This window comes from Peromyscus californicus, unplaced genomic scaffold (assembly GCF_007827085.1).
Source record: "Peromyscus californicus insignis strain IS unplaced genomic scaffold, ASM782708v3 Scaffold_21__1_contigs__length_65335640, whole genome shotgun sequence".
NCBI lineage: Eukaryota > Metazoa > Chordata > Mammalia > Rodentia > Cricetidae > Peromyscus > Peromyscus californicus.
In genome coordinates, this window is record NW_026294514.1 from 23891010 (window position 1) to 23912931 (window position 21922).

At 35.4% G+C, this 21922-nt stretch overlaps 2 protein-coding genes across 11 annotated transcripts in view; both read left to right on the plus strand.

Moving 5' to 3' along the window:
- The window catches only part of Spag16 (sperm associated antigen 16), an 830413-nt gene extending 815139 nt beyond the window's left edge, over positions 1 to 15274 (plus strand). For 4 of the 5 annotated variants that reach the window (XM_052749769.1, XM_052749770.1, XM_052749771.1 and 1 more), the window contains one exon: positions 14909 to 15274. In XM_052749769.1, the coding sequence (XP_052605729.1) occupies positions 14909 to 15084 (176 nt within the window). In that variant the 3' untranslated portion in view covers positions 15085 to 15274. The remainder of the gene's footprint in view (positions 1 to 14908) is intronic. The other variant, XM_052749772.1, reaches the window with a different exon arrangement.
- Positions 15275 to 15555: 281 nt separating this feature from the next.
- Positions 15556 to 21922, plus strand: part of Vwc2l (von Willebrand factor C domain containing 2 like) — a 161811-nt gene continuing 155444 nt past the window's right edge. The window contains exons 1-2 of one of the 6 annotated variants that reach the window (XM_052749781.1): positions 15556 to 16551; positions 18820 to 19289. In XM_052749781.1, the coding sequence (XP_052605741.1) occupies positions 18900 to 19289 (390 nt within the window). In that variant the 5' untranslated portion in view covers positions 15556 to 16551; positions 18820 to 18899. The remainder of the gene's footprint in view (positions 16552 to 18819; positions 19290 to 21922) is intronic. The other 5 variants (XM_052749782.1, XR_008220863.1, XM_052749780.1 and 2 more) reach the window with 5 other exon arrangements.

Here is a 21922-nt window from a genome sequence, read left to right on the forward strand (position 1 = left end):
TGTTTGATGTGTTTTTGTTTTGTTTTTATGGGATTCCTCTCTAGACCTAGGAAAAATATCATCAGGACTATGTGATCAATGGGAAGCAAGTGGTGGAACACTTATCTTGTGTATTTGAGAATTACCATTGACCAATTCATACAATACGAGCCAGGGATTTCATTTACCTGTTAGGTTTTCAATCTGCCTTCAGTTATGGATACTGTTTTTAATGAGAAATATGTGTAGTAATTTAATCTCTCTTTTATAAGCCTCATCAAAATTTCTCTCTGTCCTGCCGTTTTGCTTTTTCTCTCCTCCTTTCTCACTCCCTCCATTCCATTTCACCTCCTCTTCCTTTTTCCCCGCCTCTCTCCCCTCTCCTCCTGCTCCCTCCTTGTCTCTGCCCCTCTGCGTCTTCATTTGCTCTTGTCAGACAGAGCTGAATAGTGGTTATTTTAAGAATCTAGAAGTTTGAGCTGTTGTGCGTGGTTGATTTCTTAATATAAGCATTGCTTACAACCTATATTGTGTGCCGATTTGAATATTTCATTATTTTAAATATTATAATATGGCTCATAATTTCAAAAAGATACCACATTTTGAATGCTGATTAGAATTACATACCAGTGTAAAAGGCTTTAAAAAGACATTGAGCATTTAAAATAAAAGCATCCTAAATCTACAAGTGATATGCATTTTTAAATTATAATTGAAAATGAGTCGTTAACTTCACTTTGGTTTCATTTTTGTTTTGGAGACTTTCTCTTTTTCTGCTTTAGGTTCATAAAGAAACTAAGAAGATACAGAACTTTGCCACACATCTCCCATCCTTACGCATACAGAGCCCCGTCCGTTCCCCCCAGCCATTGACATCATCTATCAGATGTTACAACTCACGAGCCTGTTAGCACACCATTATCCTCCAAAGCCCATAACTTACACTTGGGTTCCCTCCGTGTTTTATACTTTGCGGGTTCCAAAGAATGTTATGTTTCCACCATTATGGTGTCATAGGGAGGGTTTGGGGGTATTATTTTTGTTTTATTTCATTTTACTACTCTAAGGATTCTGTGTTCTACTGATTCATCCTCCCCATTCCAACAATGACCAGTCACCACCTCTGAAGTTTTCTTCCCTAGCATGTCACAGAGTTAGAGCCACTCACCCCATAGCGTTCTTCAGATTGGCTTCTTTCTATTGATAGCATATGTTTGAGTTCCTCCCAGGTCTTTTTATGGCTCTATAACCCATTATGTTTGAGGACCAAAGAATATTCAGTTGTTCTGGTCTACCACAGTCTGTTTACTTTGTCACTTACTGAAGATGTATCAGATGCTTCCAGGTTTAACAATTGTGACTAAAGCTTCTCTAAACATCTTTGATTTGGTTTTTGCTTGTGTGTGTGTGTGTGTGTGTGTGTGTGTGTGTGTGTGTGTGTGTGTGTGTGTGCACATATACAGACAACATTTTTAACTCTGCCAGATAAATTTCAAGAGGTATGATGATTGAATACATATGGTAGAGTATGTTTTACTTACATAAGATACTATCAGAAGCTGCCGTCCAGAGTAAATGTGCCATTGTGCACTCCTTCCAGTGCTGACTGGGAACCTATTCATGCTCCAAATCCTTTCCACTGTCCACTGTTGTCCATATCTTCATTTAGGACCATCCTTATAAGTGAGCAGTAATATCACATTGTCATCCATTTTGCATTTCCTCTATGATACATGACACACAGCATGATCTCAAGAGTATTTATTATGTATATACTGCGTTTAATGAAGTGCCTGTTAATGCACACAATCCATTTTAGTCAGGTCATTGGTTCTCTTACTCAACATTAGAGTTCTTTGTGTTTTCTAGATTATCTTTACCACATACACCTTTTACAGATGTGGCTCTCTTTCTGTTCTCTATCTTGATGGCATCTTTTGCAGAGCAGAAGTTCTTAATTTTAATGAAGACTTCAGGATTGTTTTCTTTTAAACATATTTGCATATATAATATTTTAAGATACCAACATTTGTCTCTACGTGTTAGCAAAATTATTAAAATGAACTGTAGATCTACTGAGTTCTAGGGCACTCTGCACACCTCTGGTGGTAAGGAAACATTTTAGTTCTACATATAAGAAATGACCACCTGACAATAACAATGTTTATCTTATCATATGATTAATACTTTGAAAATTTTGTGAGGGGTTCTCACTGTGTAGCCGTGGCTGGCCTACAACTTGCTGTGTAGACCAGGCTGACCTTGAACTCACAGAGATTCATTGGCTGCTCCCTCCCAAGTACTGAGTATAAAAGTGTATGCCACAAGGCCAACCATTTTTAATGTTCCTTGGCATTATACACACATGTATAAATGTGGGAAAATTAGTGTCCTATACTCATCTGCTCATCATTCTGATGCAGTAACCATGAATATCTGGCTAGTCATAGTTCACTGATTCTTTCCTCTCACATTTTCATGTTGTGTTTTAAATCTCTGGAAAAAATTCCAAAGAATATACTTTTAAATCTCATACCAATTTTAGCAAAATAATATAGTTTTTTTCAAGATAACTTCACAAAATCAGTGCAATCTTGTTGCATATATTTTGAATGGCCTAGTTTAGAAGTTTTTGCAATTCTTTTCCACCCTACATTCTAGAAAACTACATTACGAGCTTTTGAAGGTGTACAGATTTCCACTGAAATGTAAACTATGCCAACCATAGTAGACTAGCCCTTAAAGGGAGCTTTCTTGAGTTTTTGCCTAGATGTACAAGGATTATTAGGATAGTTACAGAGCTATAACTATGCTGTATGGTTCTAATTTCAGAGATAATGACTTTTTTCATTGAATTTAATAAAGAAAATTCTATGTAACTTGCTAGGATCGTGTTTTTCTGGCCCTGGTATATAAGTGCACACTTGTGTTAATAATCATCCATATGTAGGTAATACATAAAGGGCTAAGTTTATGGAATATTTTCCTTATTTACCCTTAGGTTGCTGCTAACCTGATGTTCAAGCTCTGTTTGTTCCTCTGTTATTTAAATCCCCCTTTTTTTTGCATTCTGACACCCCAAACATTGTTCATCTAGTGAAACAATTATGCTGATTCCTTGACAGTCTCCGTGCAGTCTTCTAGGAGAGAAGAGGCTGGGATGAAACAGATCACAGAGAAAAGAGAATGTCAGGCAAATCATTATTTTAATGACCCAAACCACAGCCATTTATTTTTCTAATAGAAAAATTGCCTTTGAATAGTACATCTAGAATGATTATCTTAAGTTAATTTGATTAACTTCAATTGTTGATTCTTGCTAAAATTGCAGCACTTTTTCTTCATTTTGACAGTTTTGTATGTGGTAGACACTCAACCACACCCTTCTACCTGTCAGCTATCATAATCGACCAAAGATAAACATATGACTGAAGTAAAATAATAGGAATATCTACCAATATGAAACTGCTTAGAAATAGAGGTAGTCTTTGATGGGCTTTGAAGTTGGGAAGATACTAATCTGTCCTGCTGGGACTGACACATAAAGAAAGGCTGACTAAAATTCAGTTCAACCTAGATAACAGAACTGAGAGACTAAGTCAGTGGGCACACTTATGATGGTATTCTAACCACTGATGCTCAATTAACACTTGTGAGACCATTTGCTTCTTTGCTATGTTGGGTAGATTGTCTTTCATTTGCATCTCAAAAAGTCCTAATATTTCCTCTATTCCAACAAGTCAGACTCCTTTCTTTATGAGTGGCAGCGTTAACTTTGTCAAGGTTCCATGTCATGTACACACCTGAGTCCTGTCTGCCTCATTACTTAACCCCAAGTACTCAGCAGTGTCTCCATTCTAACATCGTCCATGGACTTTTAGCAAAAGCTCCTTGACCCATGCAGTGTGGCAGTTTAACTGAGTGAGAATGAGGGTGTGTAAAGGAGAAGCACTGAATGAAAAAGTAGCCAAATGTTTTTTTTTTTTTTTAAAGTTTGTATGAAGTACATAACCAGACCATCACCCTACAATGCCAGAAAGTTAATTCAGATTTCCAAAGAGATAGATTCACAGAACTAGGAGTAGAGATATAGTTATTTCTTACATCATGTAGCAGTCACATTAGTTCAACTTTCTGTCATAACTACTTTTAATTTCCTTCAGTCTATGGGAAAGAGAAGACACTAGCTCTATAATCTTGACAACATTGCAGAACATCCCTACGATTCAGTACCTTTGTCGGTGATGTAAAAACAACGCTTTGATCAGCTGTGACCATGGGATAACACATAATACAAAAGTGTCCTCATCTCCTTTCTGTGGCTATGGTAAAATGCCCTGACATAAAGCAAATTGGGAAGAAAGGATTTCTTTTACTTCACAGTTCTGGGTTACAGTCTGTCATACTAGAGATGTCCAGGTGGTGGGAACGTGAAGCAGCTAGTCACATCACATCAATACTCAAGAGTGAGAAGAAAAAACAAAAAACAACAACAACAACAAAAAACACCCTTGCGTAAGTCTCAGCTCGGTTTCTCTACTCGTATACCCAAACCTAGGAAATTAGTGTCAGCCACACTTAGACTGGGTCTTCCCACATCTACTAACATGATCAAGGAATTCCCACACAGGCCAACCTGATCTAAAAAAATTCTCAGGGAGACTCTCATCCCATGCAATTCCACATGTGTCAAGTTAAAAATAAAAATTAGCAGACTATAAAATATTCAGGAAAACATAGATAATAAGTGGAAGCTACTGGCTTCATCTTTCTTTTCTGAGCACTTCAAACCATTTTGAAGGTAAATGTCCATTAAATACCAAGGCTGTGGGTCTTTCTCAGGTAAGAAACTGTGGAAGATTTGGAATTCAAGGCTGACCTTTTCAGAAGGTTGAACTCTCTGCATTAAATTTAATATTTCTTTTAAATCAATAAATTATACTCCATTTGAACCAAATAATTTGGCCACTCCTAATTCACATAGAAGGGTTATGTTTGGTTTCCCACTTGGGAAACTCAGGTTAACTGTATTTTGTCATGTATTTCCTTTTTCCACTCTAGCTATTATAAATGTGGTGATATTTATGTTCATGTAACCCCTTTCACCCCTTTCCATTGTTGCTCTCAATGGAAAAGGATAAAGTTCTAAAAATAAGGATGTGGTTATTAACAATTAACTACCTCAATATTAAGTAGCAGAAGTCGACAGTGTCCTTTTTTTCCACAGAAAAACCACCATATTCATAATAGGGGATTCATTTATGGGAAAGTTAGTTCTCACACCAGTTTGAACATTCTCAAAATATTAGAACTTTGACTTTTGGAGTCTTAAGATGTAGTAATTGTTATAGTCTAAATAATTAAAAACCAAGACTATTAAAAGTGATTTTATTGCTTCATACAATAAAATTAATTAAACTTTTAATTAAAAGGCTGGTATCAATAGAAGCCTTTGGATTCCTTCCCTACTCAGGAACAATGGGGAAGAGCTCATCACAGTTTGCTCAGAGCTGCGCTTTGTCCCAGCTTATCTGACTCTCAGAAGTGAACCAAAACTCAAGCAAACACCTTTCTCGAGTGTTTGCAAGGCTCCAGGTGCATGGGGTTCCTAAATAAAAATTATTGCAACACTGATCAGCTGCATAGGTGAAGACCATGTTAGGAAACAGGTCTACAAGGATTTCTTAATGAGAGCAGGTGGCTGTTGATAGTCTAAATAGATTCAATAATTAGTTAAACATTTTTAGGACTTTCGGTGCATCTCACAAGGGATTTCAGTAATGTTCAAAAGACAACTCACAGAAGGAAGCACCTGTTCAGGAATTTCTTTATTCATGTTCTCCTAACAGGGGGAACATATTTTGAAAACAACACACTATAGGAAATATTACCTTTTCTAAAAAATTTACCTGGTACATTTTACAAATTTTGAGAGTATCAGTGAATTGTCCCTAAGATAGATACGGATTTTGTATGAAAGACATAAATTAGTTTATCTATTTACTTAGTTACTTCTTGTGAAACACATAGAAAACATACACAAGGGACTAACATTTGGCTACTTAATAAGTAGATTTTCATACCAAAGTTAAATGTTAATGTGTTGTATCTTCAATACACCATCTGGTTGTATAATTTAAATACATTATGTGTTCTAAAAAAGGCAAGCAACTCCTTTGGTCTGAAATCCCACAGTATGATAATGAGACTTCACTTGCCCTAGTGACTGTCATTTTTATGACATGAGCCACCAAGAGAAATTTAAAATCCATTGTTTACATTTTCACAAATGTTTATATCACAACATCCAATGGTCTCCATTCACACAGTATTCCATACAAAAACAAAAGTTAGACCTCCTCAGCAAGAATACGCACAGCACAAAAAAAGCTGTGAAAGTTAATAATTTGTTACTATCACTTAGCCGAGTTAATTTTTAATATTTTATAGATGTATTATACTGATCGGCCACAGGATGAAAAATAAACTAAATTGCATTTCATATCTCCTTCAATGGTGTTTTTGAAATTCTGAGTAATGACCTAGGTTGAGCCATTAATGCAAATCCTCAAAACTTAAGTAGTTTCTTGATACTTTCCATTTTGAGGTATCTTTTAAAGAAACAACAGATGCCTCTCCACATGCATTCAAAAAAATCAATGTAATTAATCAATAACACTCTCCACAGGTAATAAATGCTGAGAAGCATTTCTGCCTATCTGTATTGATCGAGAGAATTGCTTCAAATTGGTTCTGATGTGTATAAAAATCATTTCCTTATTGATCAAAGCCTGTCTTCCCCTTTCTGATATGTTATTTCATATCAGGCATACAATTGTTTTAGTTTCCATTCTCATACTTGTGATAAATAAATTTCCTGTGATCTGTGTGTGAGATTAATTTGAATGAAATAGAAAACAAGAGTTTTTGTGTCTTTGGGAGAAACATATTGCTCAGAGTTCAACCAAAGCATGAGTAATCATGAGAAATTATTGTAGTTGTCCTAATGAGAAATGGAATGATGGATTTCATTCATATTTTCATTATTCATGATAAGTTTAAAAGTTTTGAATCAGCTTCTATAACATTAAATTATCTGGTACAATTCTTATAATAGGATTCTGTTCCTGCAACTACATGCTTCTAATCTAGAAAGACACCTCTAGTGATGAAATAATAAAATGCATAGTTTTAATCAAAGTTTGATTTGTGATATTTCTATCCAACTGTATTTCAATAACATTTACAAACTATTACATAGCTGTATAACGTCTTTGCTAATAATGTGTAAATATGTATAGATGCCAAGAAGTAAGAAACATGTCTTCAAAATTAATTTTCTGAACCAAGATATTTGATGTTTCAATAGATACAGAATTTAATAAGCCTCATTAGAAAGGGTCCTTGTAATAGTTGCCCTAACAGTACCTGATAACTGGTAGCTCACAGGAGGAAATTTTATTGATCAATTAAAGAGTACTCCAATGTAGCTTAGCCCCTAATGGACACATTACCTACTATTGTGAGTTATTCTTCCAGCAACAACAAAAAACAATCAAAGATCTCTGTCAATGTGATTTAGGGAATTTCATAACTAACATCACCTACTTTCCTTCTCTTGGTGGTTCATTACAAAAAGACATGGGTACACTGCCATGGGAAATATTAGTAATCAAACACATTTAAAACATGGCTTGTTTAAAATATTTTCTTCATGCCAGTGGCCTTTGCTTTGAATCCATGGAACATGAATTGTCATATTCACATCTGAGGTCCAGTTTACTTTGTTAGTGTAGCAAATAAGTTTATCTTAATACTGAAGAGATATTTCATGTAAAAACAAACCAAGTTGAAATCATTCAACAAAACCAGAATATCTGCTCCTCTTGGAAACAATTGGCATAAAAACATAAGTAGCATACCTTTACTATATTTAAAAAAGCTACTCACCACCCTCATTATTTGGGAAAAGTGGAGGGGATGCTTGCTGCAGGTAGATGCATCAGTCTGTGGATATGTTCTTATTTGTTTTGCCTAGAGCAAAGACAAATTGTTAATTCTTGCATAGCATGTGAATATTGAATACTTAGCCAAAGATGTGAAAATGGCTTTCCTGATCACCAAAGGACTGTTGATTCCTGAGAACATTGGATGCTCTTCAAGCTTTCAAAGAACAAAGACAACTCTCTGAGTTACCATTGCTTATTCCCAGCAAGCTAGTTGTACAATCAGATCCTTGGAGTTCATAAATGCTATTAAAGTATTTTAAAATATTTCTTATAGTCAACTTGAAATGTATTTTAAAGTATTTCCTAAGAGCACACATAGGTCCAGCTGGAAACTGGGGTTGCATGCACAAAGATGTTTACTCTGAGTCATGATGAAATTTAGTAAGGGAAGCTTAATCACAGTGGGGAAATGACATTGAGCCAATCAATAAAAATTCATCCAGAAGTATTAAAGCATGACGCAGAGGATAAGAGCAGGAACCTTGGAGTCATTGGATCCCGAATCCGGATTCCACTAGTCATATACTGTATGGCCTTGGAGAAGTTGCTTTAATCTCTCTAAATCTCATTTTCTTCCTCCATAAAGCAAGATATGTCCCAGCACTGTTTAACAGAAAGATACTTGTAAACATTATAGTGGTCATATATTCCAAAAGGCAAAAATAACAATTGTTTTAGTGTATTGCACATATTGCAAATATAAATCAAAGTCTATCTTATTAAATATCACATATTTGAACAGACATTATTTTAATATATGATCAACATAAAGTAATTCATGAAGTATATGACATGATTTGTTCATGGGAAATCTATGAAATCAGGTGAGCATTTTGAAAGCATAATGAACTCCTGTTATGCTAGCTGAATTTTAAATGATCAAAAGCCTTCTTGACTTTACAATTCATAGAACAGGTATATTTCTACCCCATAGAGTTGTTGTGATAGTAAAGTGAGATAATACATTTAGAGGACTTAGGACAGTGCTTGGAAAACAATAAGCCCTAAAACTAGTAGTTGTGACAGCTTTAATTATCACCCACTGAGAGTATTGATCACAACATTCTCATTGTTAAGTTGGGGAAATACACAGGCATTTGGCATTGCACTGGTCCCTGAGTAAATACAAAGCTAAGGATATAGAACACATACATGGCTGACCATATCTTTTGAGATCTTGTTACCATGTGAAAGGTAGGAATAAAATGATGCACGTATTTCCATGAGGAGGGACTTCTAAGGATGTGTGTACCATGTGAATGAAGAAAATAATTTGAACTGCAATTTAGTGGATGGCTCAACTTTTGTCAGGAAGATATAGCAAGGGACCATGCAGACAGCTAAGGAAAATATTCCACAAGAGACATTAATAAAATAAAGAGTTCAAAGGTGGTAAGACTATACTTGAGTGTGCAATGTGGTTTTAAATTAACTATGGAGATGTTAAAAAGCACACCAAGATGCTTGACATTCTCTATTGTCAAAATAGAAATAGTGAAAAGAGCACCAACTTGGAAGCCAAAGTTTAACAGATACATGCGATGGTGATTTCAGTTAAGAATATGGATATTTTAGTTTCAGAGACTTACCAAGCAGTAAAGTCCACACTGAATGAAGCAATTGAGGTTCACATGAACAGTAAATTTAAGAGCTTATTTACTTAGTGATTGTGTTACATTCAGAGAGAATCCCAAAAGAAGTATCACAGTTAACCTGAGTCTTAATTTGTAAGAGAAACCCTAATACTTGTAAATGAAGGTAGGGGTGTGTGTGTGTGTGTGTGTGTGTGTGTGTGTGTGTGTGTGTGTGTGAATTTTAGCTTGACTTTCCCTGAATTTCGTTCCTCATTTATTCTGAGGAAAGGCTATCTGTGCCATAGGGTTGACTGAAGAACATGGGATGTAAAGTCCAGGACTCTATTCTTTCTGTTCCTTATTTTCCATAGGCATAAATGAAAAAGAGATGGAACCCTATGCTTTTTTTAAAAAAAAATTATACCTAAATATATTTTTGGAATAATATAGCAAGCTATAACTTCACATAAGCATGTCTTAAGCACTAATTATATCATGTGATGACGCCACTCTATAGGTTAGCTCCTCCTATCACTGTTTCAAGAGAGTTTTGTTGAAAATGATTCCCGAATGACTGTGTTCATGTATTTGACTTTTTGTGACAAATACGATTGAGACTGCTTTATTTAAGAGGGTATTAGTGGAACTTTTTTCTCCAAAAATTTGCTCATGACAACAATATAAACAAGTTTTGTTGTTTAAATAATGTTATACATTTTCTTGAAACAAAATTTCGAGAAATACACAAATGTGTAAAGATCTGTTAGCTCATTTAGTAGCAGAGATTGGAAGAAACTTAGGAACTTGCACATTCACCATTAAAGCAAAATGGAATTATCCTCATTGATAAAATAAATGTTAATTATGACTTTGGAGACACTCAAATGAAAAGTACTCATAATCCCTCACTGTTGACATACACTGGGTTATTTATATAAATACAGCCATTATAAAAATTAACATTCCCCCAAATTATGTTTTCTTACTTGACAAAAAAAATTTGAACAGCCAAATTTCCTGAATGTAACAAATAAAAGAAAAAAAGTCATATTTTATTCAATGGGTGTTTAAATATAGAATGTTTTATTATAAATTACTACATATGTTGATATATACATATCTATGTATGTATATATGTATATGTATGTGTATATATATATATATATATATATATATATATATATATAATGTGTTTCTGTAGGTTGTGAAAGTAGAAAGGGGACATGAGAGGGGCAGAAAAGGAGCATATTAAGGAAGTGTGAAAAAATGATGGTAGAATCCATGGGACATTAAGGCAAGAAGAGTCCTTAGGCAAAGGAAAAGGACCAGACAGGCCAGGAAAGTGGGGGTAATGGGGCAAGGAATTGGGGACAAATAATAAGAATGAGGTAAAATGACATGTCTGTGAAAATGTCATGATGGAAACCATTACTTTGCATGCTAACTCAAAAACATGGTTAAAAAAACACCTAACTCTGTGAATGTACCTTGGATAATTTTATTTTTAAACAACATTGATAAACCAGATCATACATTTTTCAGTTATAGTCTATATGCTATTTTATAGTCTATATGTACATTCATAATTTAAATAATTGATCTAAATTCCCTATTTATTCAATACACAAGACAATTAAAAGCAGAAATGAATAGAATTGGTGATCTGTTTTCATCCTTTCATGTTTATTTACCTTTTTAATTTTGAGATTATGATTTCAACATTTCTCTCTTCCCTTTCTTCCATTCAGACCCTTCTAGATATCCCTGCATGCTCTTTTTCAAATTCATGGCCTCTTCTTTCATTAATTGCTATTGCATGCATGCATGTATATACATATAGATATGCATATGATCATATTCCAGCATACACAATATAGTTATTTTTAAGATCTGTTGACTTGTGTGAGGGGTTTAAATGTGTACCATGGAACACAAATGGAGGCCAGAGAACAACTTCAGTACTGTGTTCTAGTGTTAGGATTTTATTTAAAGGACATAGTCATTGTGTTTATATACCTAAAAGTATATGTTTCTTGGAAAAAATTAAATATTTACCTACTTTTAATATGTTGTGAAGTAGAAAGGGATCATGAGAAGTTTTTACATGTAACTCTGCTAAAACATTGTGTAAAACTATCACAATTTTTTATTGTAAAGTCTTTCCAAAATTAGTTAAATTTCTCCAAATATTACTAACTCTGATTTTACAGATTTGACCAAAACAAAAATAGTGGTTTCAAGCTAAATCCTTCTCTTTATGGGCTTCTTCTTCTTCTTCTTCTTCTTCTTCTTCTTCTTCTTCTTCTTCTTCTTCTTCTTCTTCTTCTTCTTCTTCTTCTTCTCCTTCTCCTTCTCCTTCTCCTTCTCCTTCTCCTCCTCCTCCTCCTCCTCCTCCTCCTCCTCCTCCTCCTCCTCCTCCTCCTCCTTCTCCTCCTCCTCCTCCTTCTCCTCCTCCTCTCCTCCTCCTCCCTCTCCCTCTCCCTCTCTGTCTCTCTCTCCCCTTCCCCTTCCCTCCCCCTCCCCCTTCCCCTCCTCCTCATCCTCCTTTTTTTTGTCTAATTAAAAAGGAGGGTTTTAACTTTAACATAGTAAAAACATCTAAAAAAAAAAAAACAGTTATTATGTAAGAATTACAGTTACAATATCCAGTCCATTTATGTCTGGCAAATTTAGAGAAAGTAATCAATTGTATATTCTATCTTGGTGAGTCTAAAGTTTTGTACTTAATTCACTTTCTATCCTAACTAAGGAAACCGTTAAGTCTAATTATTTAGTCTTTACCTCCAACAAAGACCCCAGAATGTAGCTAAAAGTTTTCCTGTGTCCCACCTGGCCCGTGGTCAGGACAAATTTCTCTCATCCATTGGTCCCGCAGCCACTCAGACTTTACAAACTCTATGGCCATTAGCTCAAGCTTATTACTGACTAGCTCTTTCACTTAAATTAACCCATAATTCTTATTTAGCCACATGACTTGGTACCTTTTCTCAGTTCTTCCTTCATATCTTGCTTCCTCTGTGTCTGGCTGGTGACTCCAGACCCAGCCTTCTTCTTCCCAGGATTTTCCTTGTCTGCTCTTCCCACCTATACTTCCTGCCTGGCTACTGGCCAATCAGCATTTTATTTATCAACCAATCAGAGCAACACATATTCACAGCATACAGAGTGATATCACCCATCACCAGAAGGGTGAAATGTTACCTAATAACAGGGACATCTAGCTGCCTGGGTTCTGTAACATTGGGAACACGGAATTGTGAAGGACTGTCTTACCTTGTCTTGTCAAAGTTTTACAGGTACTTTCTTTTGCATCCTGCTGGTCCAGTTTGGACCATATACTTTCAGAAATTGAGGCAGGAGCAGTTTCTTTGCCCAAATGGCTAGCTTTTGCCATAAAGAAGGCAAACCCTATATGGAGTTTCTTTGATGCTCATCATCTTCTCTGAAGTAAATGGGTGTTGTCAGAAGCAGACATGTCTCACTGTCATGAAATGCCTTAGTTACTAAACATACTAAATGCCATACTCTGTAGGTCTTTGAAGTGTTTGAAGGCCATTTATCTATCTAAATATTTCTGTTTATGACCTTGAAAATATACCTAACATGACTATAAGTTTGACTATTATAGATTACTATTAACCTGTATTTCTTAATTATACATTACATTTTTAAATGAGCTGCATAAACACAATACTCTAAACAAGAGTAGAAATATATACACAGTATAACAGGGCTTTGTTTTTGTTTTTTTTTTTTAATGGCTCCAAATGTTTTTAAAATTCAGTACTCCTTCATGGCTATTGTATAAAAACTATAAGAAAAAAATCTTTTGTTTGAGTTTCAGGAATGTCACAAACAGCAGTTGCCTCTAGAGTGAGGCTGGAAGGGAAGTCCATGTATAATGCCTCTGTCAGCAAAGACTTCAGGAGAAGAGGGTTTATAATAAATATTCACATCTGCTGCTTTGGACACTCTAATCCATCCTAAGGGTATTTGCTGTGTCAGGTTTTGTTCTAGACGAAGAAGCCCAGTAGTTATAAGGATTTGCAAATAGGCCATATTTATCATGCTTAACTTTCCTCTTAAAATTCCTCTGTGTTTCAGAGTTAGCTATGACTATTTGAGGATGATACGTGATCAAATACTTCGCCATGCTTCTCATGGTGATAGCACTGTTGAATTCTTACTCTAAAATGGACAAATGCCCTTTCAGGCTGTATCAGTCACCTAACTTTGATTTAGAGGCATGACTGATACAGTGCCATCTGGATGTGGAAACATGACGCTGACAAGTCTGGGCTGTAGTTTTGAAGTGTTTGTGTCTGAATTTTAGCTTCTTCCACACATGAGAAATAACTTCTTTGTCTTCCTAATTCCTCTTTCTGTTTGATGGAATTACTGATGTTTCTTCTATCATTAGGTCCTTCTAACACTTGCACAGAATCATTCACATCAAGTACTCGTTGTGGTATTAGCATGTTGAAAGAGTTTACTAAGTTTTAAACACTGTTGTTGGGATGATAATATGACTTCGAAGTATGATTAAATAACCCAATGGTTAACACTTATGTCCTAAGTTTGGGTGAGCATATTCTATTTACTTTACTTGCCTCCAAATGCCCAGATAGTTTTCCTACTGGGATTTATCAATAAAATGATTAATTAAAATTAAGTTATTTTAATTCTTTGTTACTCATTTAAAATGTCATAAAAATTATGAAGATTTCCCACATTAGATTTGAATTACCTTATATATTTTGATTTGCAAAAACTTTGAAATTTAAGTTAAATGAAACGTCATTTTGAGGGAGAGATATTAATTTTTTATTTCAATTCCAAAGAAAATGTATTGAGCTCATAAATAGCCCTACTGCTATAGTTTCATACAATGATATAACAGAATTATAATAAACATATTTAAAGCAGGTAAATACATTTAAAATTTTCTAGAATAAATACTTAAAGATGTATATATACAATTCATGTGTTCTATTTCACATTTAGGTAACTATTCCTTTAAAATATTTAATATATTCATTTGAAAAATAAAGTTGCCCTCTTCAGTGACTCTCAATCTCATCTCAAAATGATCTGTCAATCACAAATTTAAGAAGAATGATGGGGCATATAATGACCTCTGAATGTTAAGCAAATAGAGCTACAGGCTTTTATTCTAAATGTATCTTAATTATGGCTTGACTTTTTTATAGATAGGACTTAGTTTATATTTAATGAAAGTCTAACATAAAAATGAGTCTGTTGAATCACAGTCAAAACAAGATAAAATGTTTTATCATTTACATACTGTGACTGCTTGAGCTAAATCTCTGTTTCTCTGTTTTTCAGGTCGAGTTTTAGCTCAGGCGAGTGCCAACGGGGTAGTCCATTTGCTGGATCTTAAATCTGGACAAATTCACAAACTGGTGGGCCATGAGACTGAGGTGCACACTGTGCTGTTTTCCCACAATGGAGAAAATCTGTATTCTGGAGGTTCTGACGGCACGGTTCGATTGTGGCTCTGATCAGCAACAGCACACCCTGCTGCATAGGGCATTCTCTCTAAGGTTTAAAAATGTTTCACATAGTCTGCTCCCAAGCCAGTAAGTACCTGGTTAAAACAACCAATATATAACATATTTGTTTTAAAACAAGCTTTGTGGGAGTATTATATGGTCCAAACTGTTACAAATAAAAATTATAACTTTTTACTCATTTATTTGTCTGTTTTTTTTCCTCCATTCTCTCTTTCTTTTTCTCATTTGGTTATGAATTTAGAGACAGGGCATCTTTGCTAGGGGTTTGGAAGAAACAGCTTTACAATGACGCCTAATGACAGAGTAGATGAATTACAAGACATTGATTTTTAACGTTAGAGAACAAACTGCAGGAAAACACGGCTACTTTTTTTTTTTTAATTAAACCCGAGCTGCAGAAGACCCGAAGTTGAATTATGTATAGCACAAGGAAAATCTTTCTATAACCAGTGGGTCAGATAGAGTCAGCAAGCATCCACAGATTCTTTGACAATGAGTATGCTTTATCTATTAGTAATAGCCAAGGACTGCAGATGGCTTAATTCAGGTCCCCGGAACTTTCATCTCTGCTGCCCATCCAAGAATGCATTAGGCGAAATTACGTCTTTCTAATTTTTTTATTGTGATTTAAATGCAAATAAGTGTCTCACACGCAAGAATCCCCCACTCCCGCCCCCCCATGCTCGCATCCGCTGTATCAAGTGACTGCTTAGACAACACTCCAGCCTGGTCCGCGGAAGCAGCTGGGGTTTCGACCAAGCTGGGCTCAGGAGCCAGTTGTTGGCGCTGTCCGTGGTGCTGAGGAATTCCCGGCTGCCGGCAGGATGAGCTCCGAATCAGCAGTCTGCAAACTGCTCCCAGCGAAGGCAAACCCCAGCTAAAGTTGCGCCTTTCCTTCACGTTCACAGTTAGAATCTTCTGGTGTGTGAGGAGGGATTCCGTCAACACACTGTGGACGATGCTGACGGTTCTGCCGGTGGAGTGGGCTCTAAGCTTCAGTACGCTGTTTCTGTTTGTGATCCTCAGAGCCTAGCCAAGTCACCTCTACTGCCGTAGCAAACACTGTGTAAGTGAACCCATGTGTGGAGGAGGCGTAATCAGCCAGGAAATTTCATAGAAGGATCTAAGAAAATGCTAAAAATAAGTTCAACATGATTCTGCTACCAGGGTCCGGATTTCCACAGGACCAGCATTGCTGCTTGCTTTGAATTCTGAAGACAGGTCCAAAGCATATTTCTTATGTGTGTCTGCTGTGTTTCTCTCTGGAAGGGTGGGAGACTGCTTCTTGGCTGTGTTTTGAAATGGGAGGTAGAGAGGATGGATTACCTTTAATTCACGCCTGAAAATGCATTCTTTGGGTGACTAAAGAGGACCGGCTTTCCAAAGACATACCTGACCTTTAAGTTCAGATTGGTCTGTGACCCACCGCACCACCATTAGCCTCAGAGTGACTAGGTAAGTGAATCTTATGACATGAGTTGTATTTGCTTTCTCAGAGAAATAGATGCAGTCATTTTAAATCATATGTAGCAGTACAGGGCGGGGGAAAGTTTAGCTAGGAAGTGATCCTCAGTTAGCAGTGTTGCATTCTGATTTAAAATCTTCAGATAATGGTGGTGTTTGATTCTATAGCCTCTCTCTTTTTAAATAGTATTTTAAATGGTACTAAACCATATTTATTATAATGAAGGCTCTTTAAAAAATAGCCTAAGAACTTTGTTTCATTAAAAAGATATGTCTTTTTCATAATAAAAGCATGCTTAACATTTATATGAAGCAGGCACCCCACCCCTATTTTTATCTTTAAGTTTACATTTATTATAACCTTGCACATTAATGCCTACCTGTGGCTTACAAAAATGATCATTTTCTGCCTGGGTCATTTTAAAGCAGAATCCCGTGTGCATTTCACATGGTTTTTCTTGCATGGATTGAGAGACACTGCTGAATACTGTAAGGAGGCACGATAGCTTCCTTGTCTTGCAAGATAAACTTTCTACATATGTGAGAGGTGCATAAATGTATGCTTTAATTAGTAAAACATATTTATGCCTTTCCAGAAGCTTCTACTATGTTTATGGCCCCTGTAGTAATTTAGACAAAAAGAAATGCTTTGTCAAAGGGAGCTTCCAGCTTCTCAAGAAGAATTATAGGTTTGCATTTTCTTGTTCTGTCATGACTCATTATTTTTGACATATTTTAAGAGAAATCCATCTCCTTTATCATTACCCAAAAAGAATTCACCCAAAAGGAATTCTAATATCAGAGAATATTGAAAGAATACTAATATCAACCTTCTCTGAAAAGAGAATGTGAATACATTGCCTTCCATTTTATTACTAGAATTTGCATATCTAACTTTAAATGCAAATATATTCTAAGAGTTTATGAAGTTTCCTAACATCATCTTCATCATATTTTAAATGATCATAATTATATGCTAGCCTGAAAAGAAATAGTTTATCACCGTTTTTTTAATGTAGTTTGGAAATAAAACAATGAATGAAACTTAGATATCTTAAAATGTCCTACAACAATCTTAGTGATATTGGCATGAAGCCAATAGCATTTAAATAGATAAATGAAATATTTTAGAATAATTTTCCTTCTCTATTACTCCCAGAAATTATAGTTTCTTCAGAAGCTTTACATAAGTTAGCTACTCTAAATATTCAAAGGAGATCTCAGCACAACACTTAATACCAAATACTAACACCCTGGAGTCTATAACAGTTATTGCTACTCAGTTAATAAGGTATGTAGTCTGAAAATATCAATACTTCATTGTTATTTCAAGAAACTTTCACAGAAAGTTTTTTTTCTGGCATCTTTGCCCAAATTACCTTAATGCAAATATTTTGGTCATTTCCAATGAGTTATATTTTCAATAAAATGTGAATGGTATTCATATTATATGGAAGGAATCAACTTGAAATAACATCACATGACCATTAGATCTTAGCTGCTATAAAAATTTATAGATATATCTTTCCTGCCCACTAGGAGCTTATCTCCCACATAAAACTAAAGATGTGGACAATAATATAAATGGCTCTGCTTTTAACAAGTCCATTTCCATAAATTAAATTTTCTTGTAGCATTTATTTTATATATGTAGTCTCTTATTCACCATGATATTTTATACTATTTTTCATATTCAGTGTGTTCCAAAATCCAGAGTATGGGCGTGAGAAAGAAAGCCTTTATACTGTATCCATCTCATTTAAATTTGAATCCAACTGTTTTGTATTTTTAAATTCCCTTGCTTTTAGAATTTAATGCCTCACCTTAATCTCATTTTTGTTCAGATTATTATAAAATCTACATTCTATTACTGACTCATCTAGTTCAAAGAAAAGCATGGATGTGGTTTCAAATATCCTTGAACTATGTATCAATAACCACTTGCAATCGCTTTTTAAGCTTCAATAAAAGCGCTTCTGACAATGTGCAAAGAGCCAGACCATTGAAATTCAAAGGAAAATTACAAGCTGAAGGCCCCTAAATAAAATAACTCCATCAATGACCTTTATTAAAACACATCTTACCAAAGTTCACAGTTCAAACTTTGGAATAAAGTAGAGACAGTTGAATGAACATTGTTGATTTGAAGTCTCAGTGTCTTCTAAATTGAAGCCATACAAACAATTTAAGAGCATGGGCTTAAATGCATCTTTATTCTCTTTATATATGTCAAATTATTTTTTAAATATTTATTTTCAGCCCACCCCTCTTGCATTCCCATGGAAGGAGCTGAGTCTATTTAATATTAGGAGAGCATCCAGAAGTCTGTGAGGAGGGGCATGGCTCTTCATATTCATGAAGCTTGCATACTTCTATTGGTCATCCCTGGATTGGTCACCTCTGCCGCCATCAGTCACGAAGACTATCCTGCTGATGAAGGTGACCAGGCTTCCAGTAATGACAATCTGATCTTTGATGACTATCGAGGGAAAGGGTGTGTGGATGACAGCGGCTTTGTATACAAGTTGGGAGAACGGTTTTTCCCAGGACATTCCAACTGTCCATGTGTCTGTGCTCTAGATGGACCTGTTTGTGACCAGCCAGAATGCCCTAAAATTCATCCGAAATGTACAAAAGTGGAACACAATGGATGCTGTCCCGAATGTAAAGAAGTGAAAAACTTTTGTGAATATCATGGAAAAAATTACAAAATCTTGGAGGAATTTAAGGTATGAGTTACCCTCCATATTTATTGAATTCTAATTTTTACTGCATTAAAAGCAAAGCTGGAAAACATACAATAACATGACTCTAGGTAGCAGGAGTAGCACCATGGTTGGCAGAGAACCAGTTAATTCGTCACTCGGTATCTCATAGTAATCTCTCTAATCAGATGTCTTCAGTTCATGTTCAATATCTTTTCATTTTTAACCCTTGAAACATTCCTTCTGTGTTTTTACAAAATATGTTCTTGGAGGGAGATTGCCTGGACGATGTGCCTGTTCAATTAATTTTCATATTCTATTAGTTTTCTGGCTTCTTAGTCTGTATTCAGAGCCATTTACCAATGGCCTGGACAAATTTGCTCACTGTGTAGAAATGTATATGCTATAGAGAAGCACTCAGAGCTGTGATCCCTACATTAAGAAAATGCATTGGGCCTACTTGTTATAGAGCATGGCTCTGCTCTGGCTCAGTTCTCTGCTCATCAAGACTTCCTAGAGAACTGAATTTTTATCATAACTTTTAAAAAGAGAAGTTAACTTTTCAATGACATAGTAGTTTTCCTTTCATCTTTGTGTCTCATTTTTAACAACATGGAATTTGTTCTTATTTATTCTTGCGTTCTCTTTTCTCTGATGGCTAATTTTAATTGGAATGTCCTACAAGCCACATAAGAGTCCTGGGGGCATGAATTAATACATCAAGAATATCCTAGTTAACTGTAGTGACAGTTTGTGTGTTGGACTGTCTTTCATGTGGAAAGCTTAATATTAAAGGTTCTAATTTTATCAAAGTTCTGTGACATGGACCACATAGCATTATAGGTAAAAGAAGTTACAGCTGGCCTTAAGTGTGCTTGTTTATTTTTGAAAAAAAGGAATGTTCAGTTTTTAGACCTGAACTAACTTCTCTCTCTACAAAATAAAATGGTGCCAGAAGTCAGCACGTGGCAGAGAGATTTGAACTGATCACCATTAGGGCCTTTGGTATATGACTGTTTTATTGTATTCAGTCCATTCTGGGTCACGAGTTCAAACTTGCTCTACTTTATAAAGGAATGTCTGACATTTTCACTACGTTCTTTGGGCTATAAGAAAAAAAGGGTTTTTTTTGTTAATTAAATTTTTTTATTCATTTTACATACCAGCTGCAGATTCCCCTCTTATCCCTCCTTTTGCTCCCCAACCCCAGCCTCCCCACCTCCTGACCCACCCCCCATCTCCTCCTCCAAAATGGTAAGGCCTCCTATGGGGAGTCAGAAAAGGCAATGGGATCAGGATCCTGGTGCATGAGCTGACTTTCTGGAGCCCATTACCTATGGTCGGACTCCTTGCCCAGCCTTGATGCAGGGGGAGGGGCTTGATCTGCCTCAACTGAAAAAAGGTTTTAATGATTATATCAACTTTGTTTGATGTAAGTGTTATTCTAGACTTTTCTCTCTCATGTATTGTAAAATTTTGTTGTGAAATATAAGAAGTAAAAGCTAGAGAGTTTAGGAAAGCTACCCTAACAACAAATAATAGTCAGATAATTAGTTAATTACTAATTACTAATGACAATGGTAATTAAAATATTGTATACACTTTGTCATTACCCTGTTTTATTTTCAGGTAGTGAAAGTAAATATAGTATTCAACATATTATGAACAAAATATTATGAACAAAGTCAGTGACAATCACTTCTAATGTGCACATATAGTTAGAGTAGACTTTTCTAGAAAGAATATCTAGCCCAAACCCAAAATCACAGGAGATATAGTTTTTGATTGATAAAATTTGGCAATCAGCACTTAATATATACAAGAATAGTTAGTCTGGCTTATGAATTTATTCAGCTTACCCTTAGAATGCTGTAGTTTTTTTCCCTCCACTTAATAGAGTTACTTAAACAAAAATGTAACTTTGAGAACTAAAGAGATTCTTCAGTGGTTAGGAGCACTGTCTGCCCTTCCAGAGGACCTGAGTTTGGTTCTTAGCACCCAAATGGCATCTTAAAACCTTCTTCTGGCCTCTTCAGGTACCAGACATGCATGTGATACACAGATATACATGCAGGTCAAACACACATAAAAATAAACAAAAAATTTAAAAGGTACCCATGTTAACATCTTAAAGAACACAAAAACATATCAACAAAACATTGATTATTCTTGTGCTCCTAATTATAGTTCCACCATAGTATAATTCTTCATGTAACATCCCTTAATAACAAAGCACTTGTATCTACCTGTGCCAAAGGACTATTAAGTATATTTTTAAAAAAAATTACTTTTTTGCAAATACATAAGAACAACGATCTGTAGATATTATCTAGGACAAATTTGTTAGAATGAGGAACTAAGACCAAGAAAGGTTAAGTTATCCCCCACCCAAAAATAATTCATTTATTTAACTTAATTTGTAGTACTGCTTTCTAGCAATTAAGTCTATTCAGCTTCTCAAAGCACTGTTATGTCAAGGTCAGAAACAGCTGGATTGGAAGCCCAGATTCCTCAGTGGAATGTAAGATCTGATCTGAGCCAAGGTAGTAAGACTATAAAATAAGCATTGTCATGATTAGTTCCCTTGTGGAGAGATGTTGAAAATATTTAATGAAATATAATGACGTCATTAGGCCCAGGACAACCAGAACATTGAA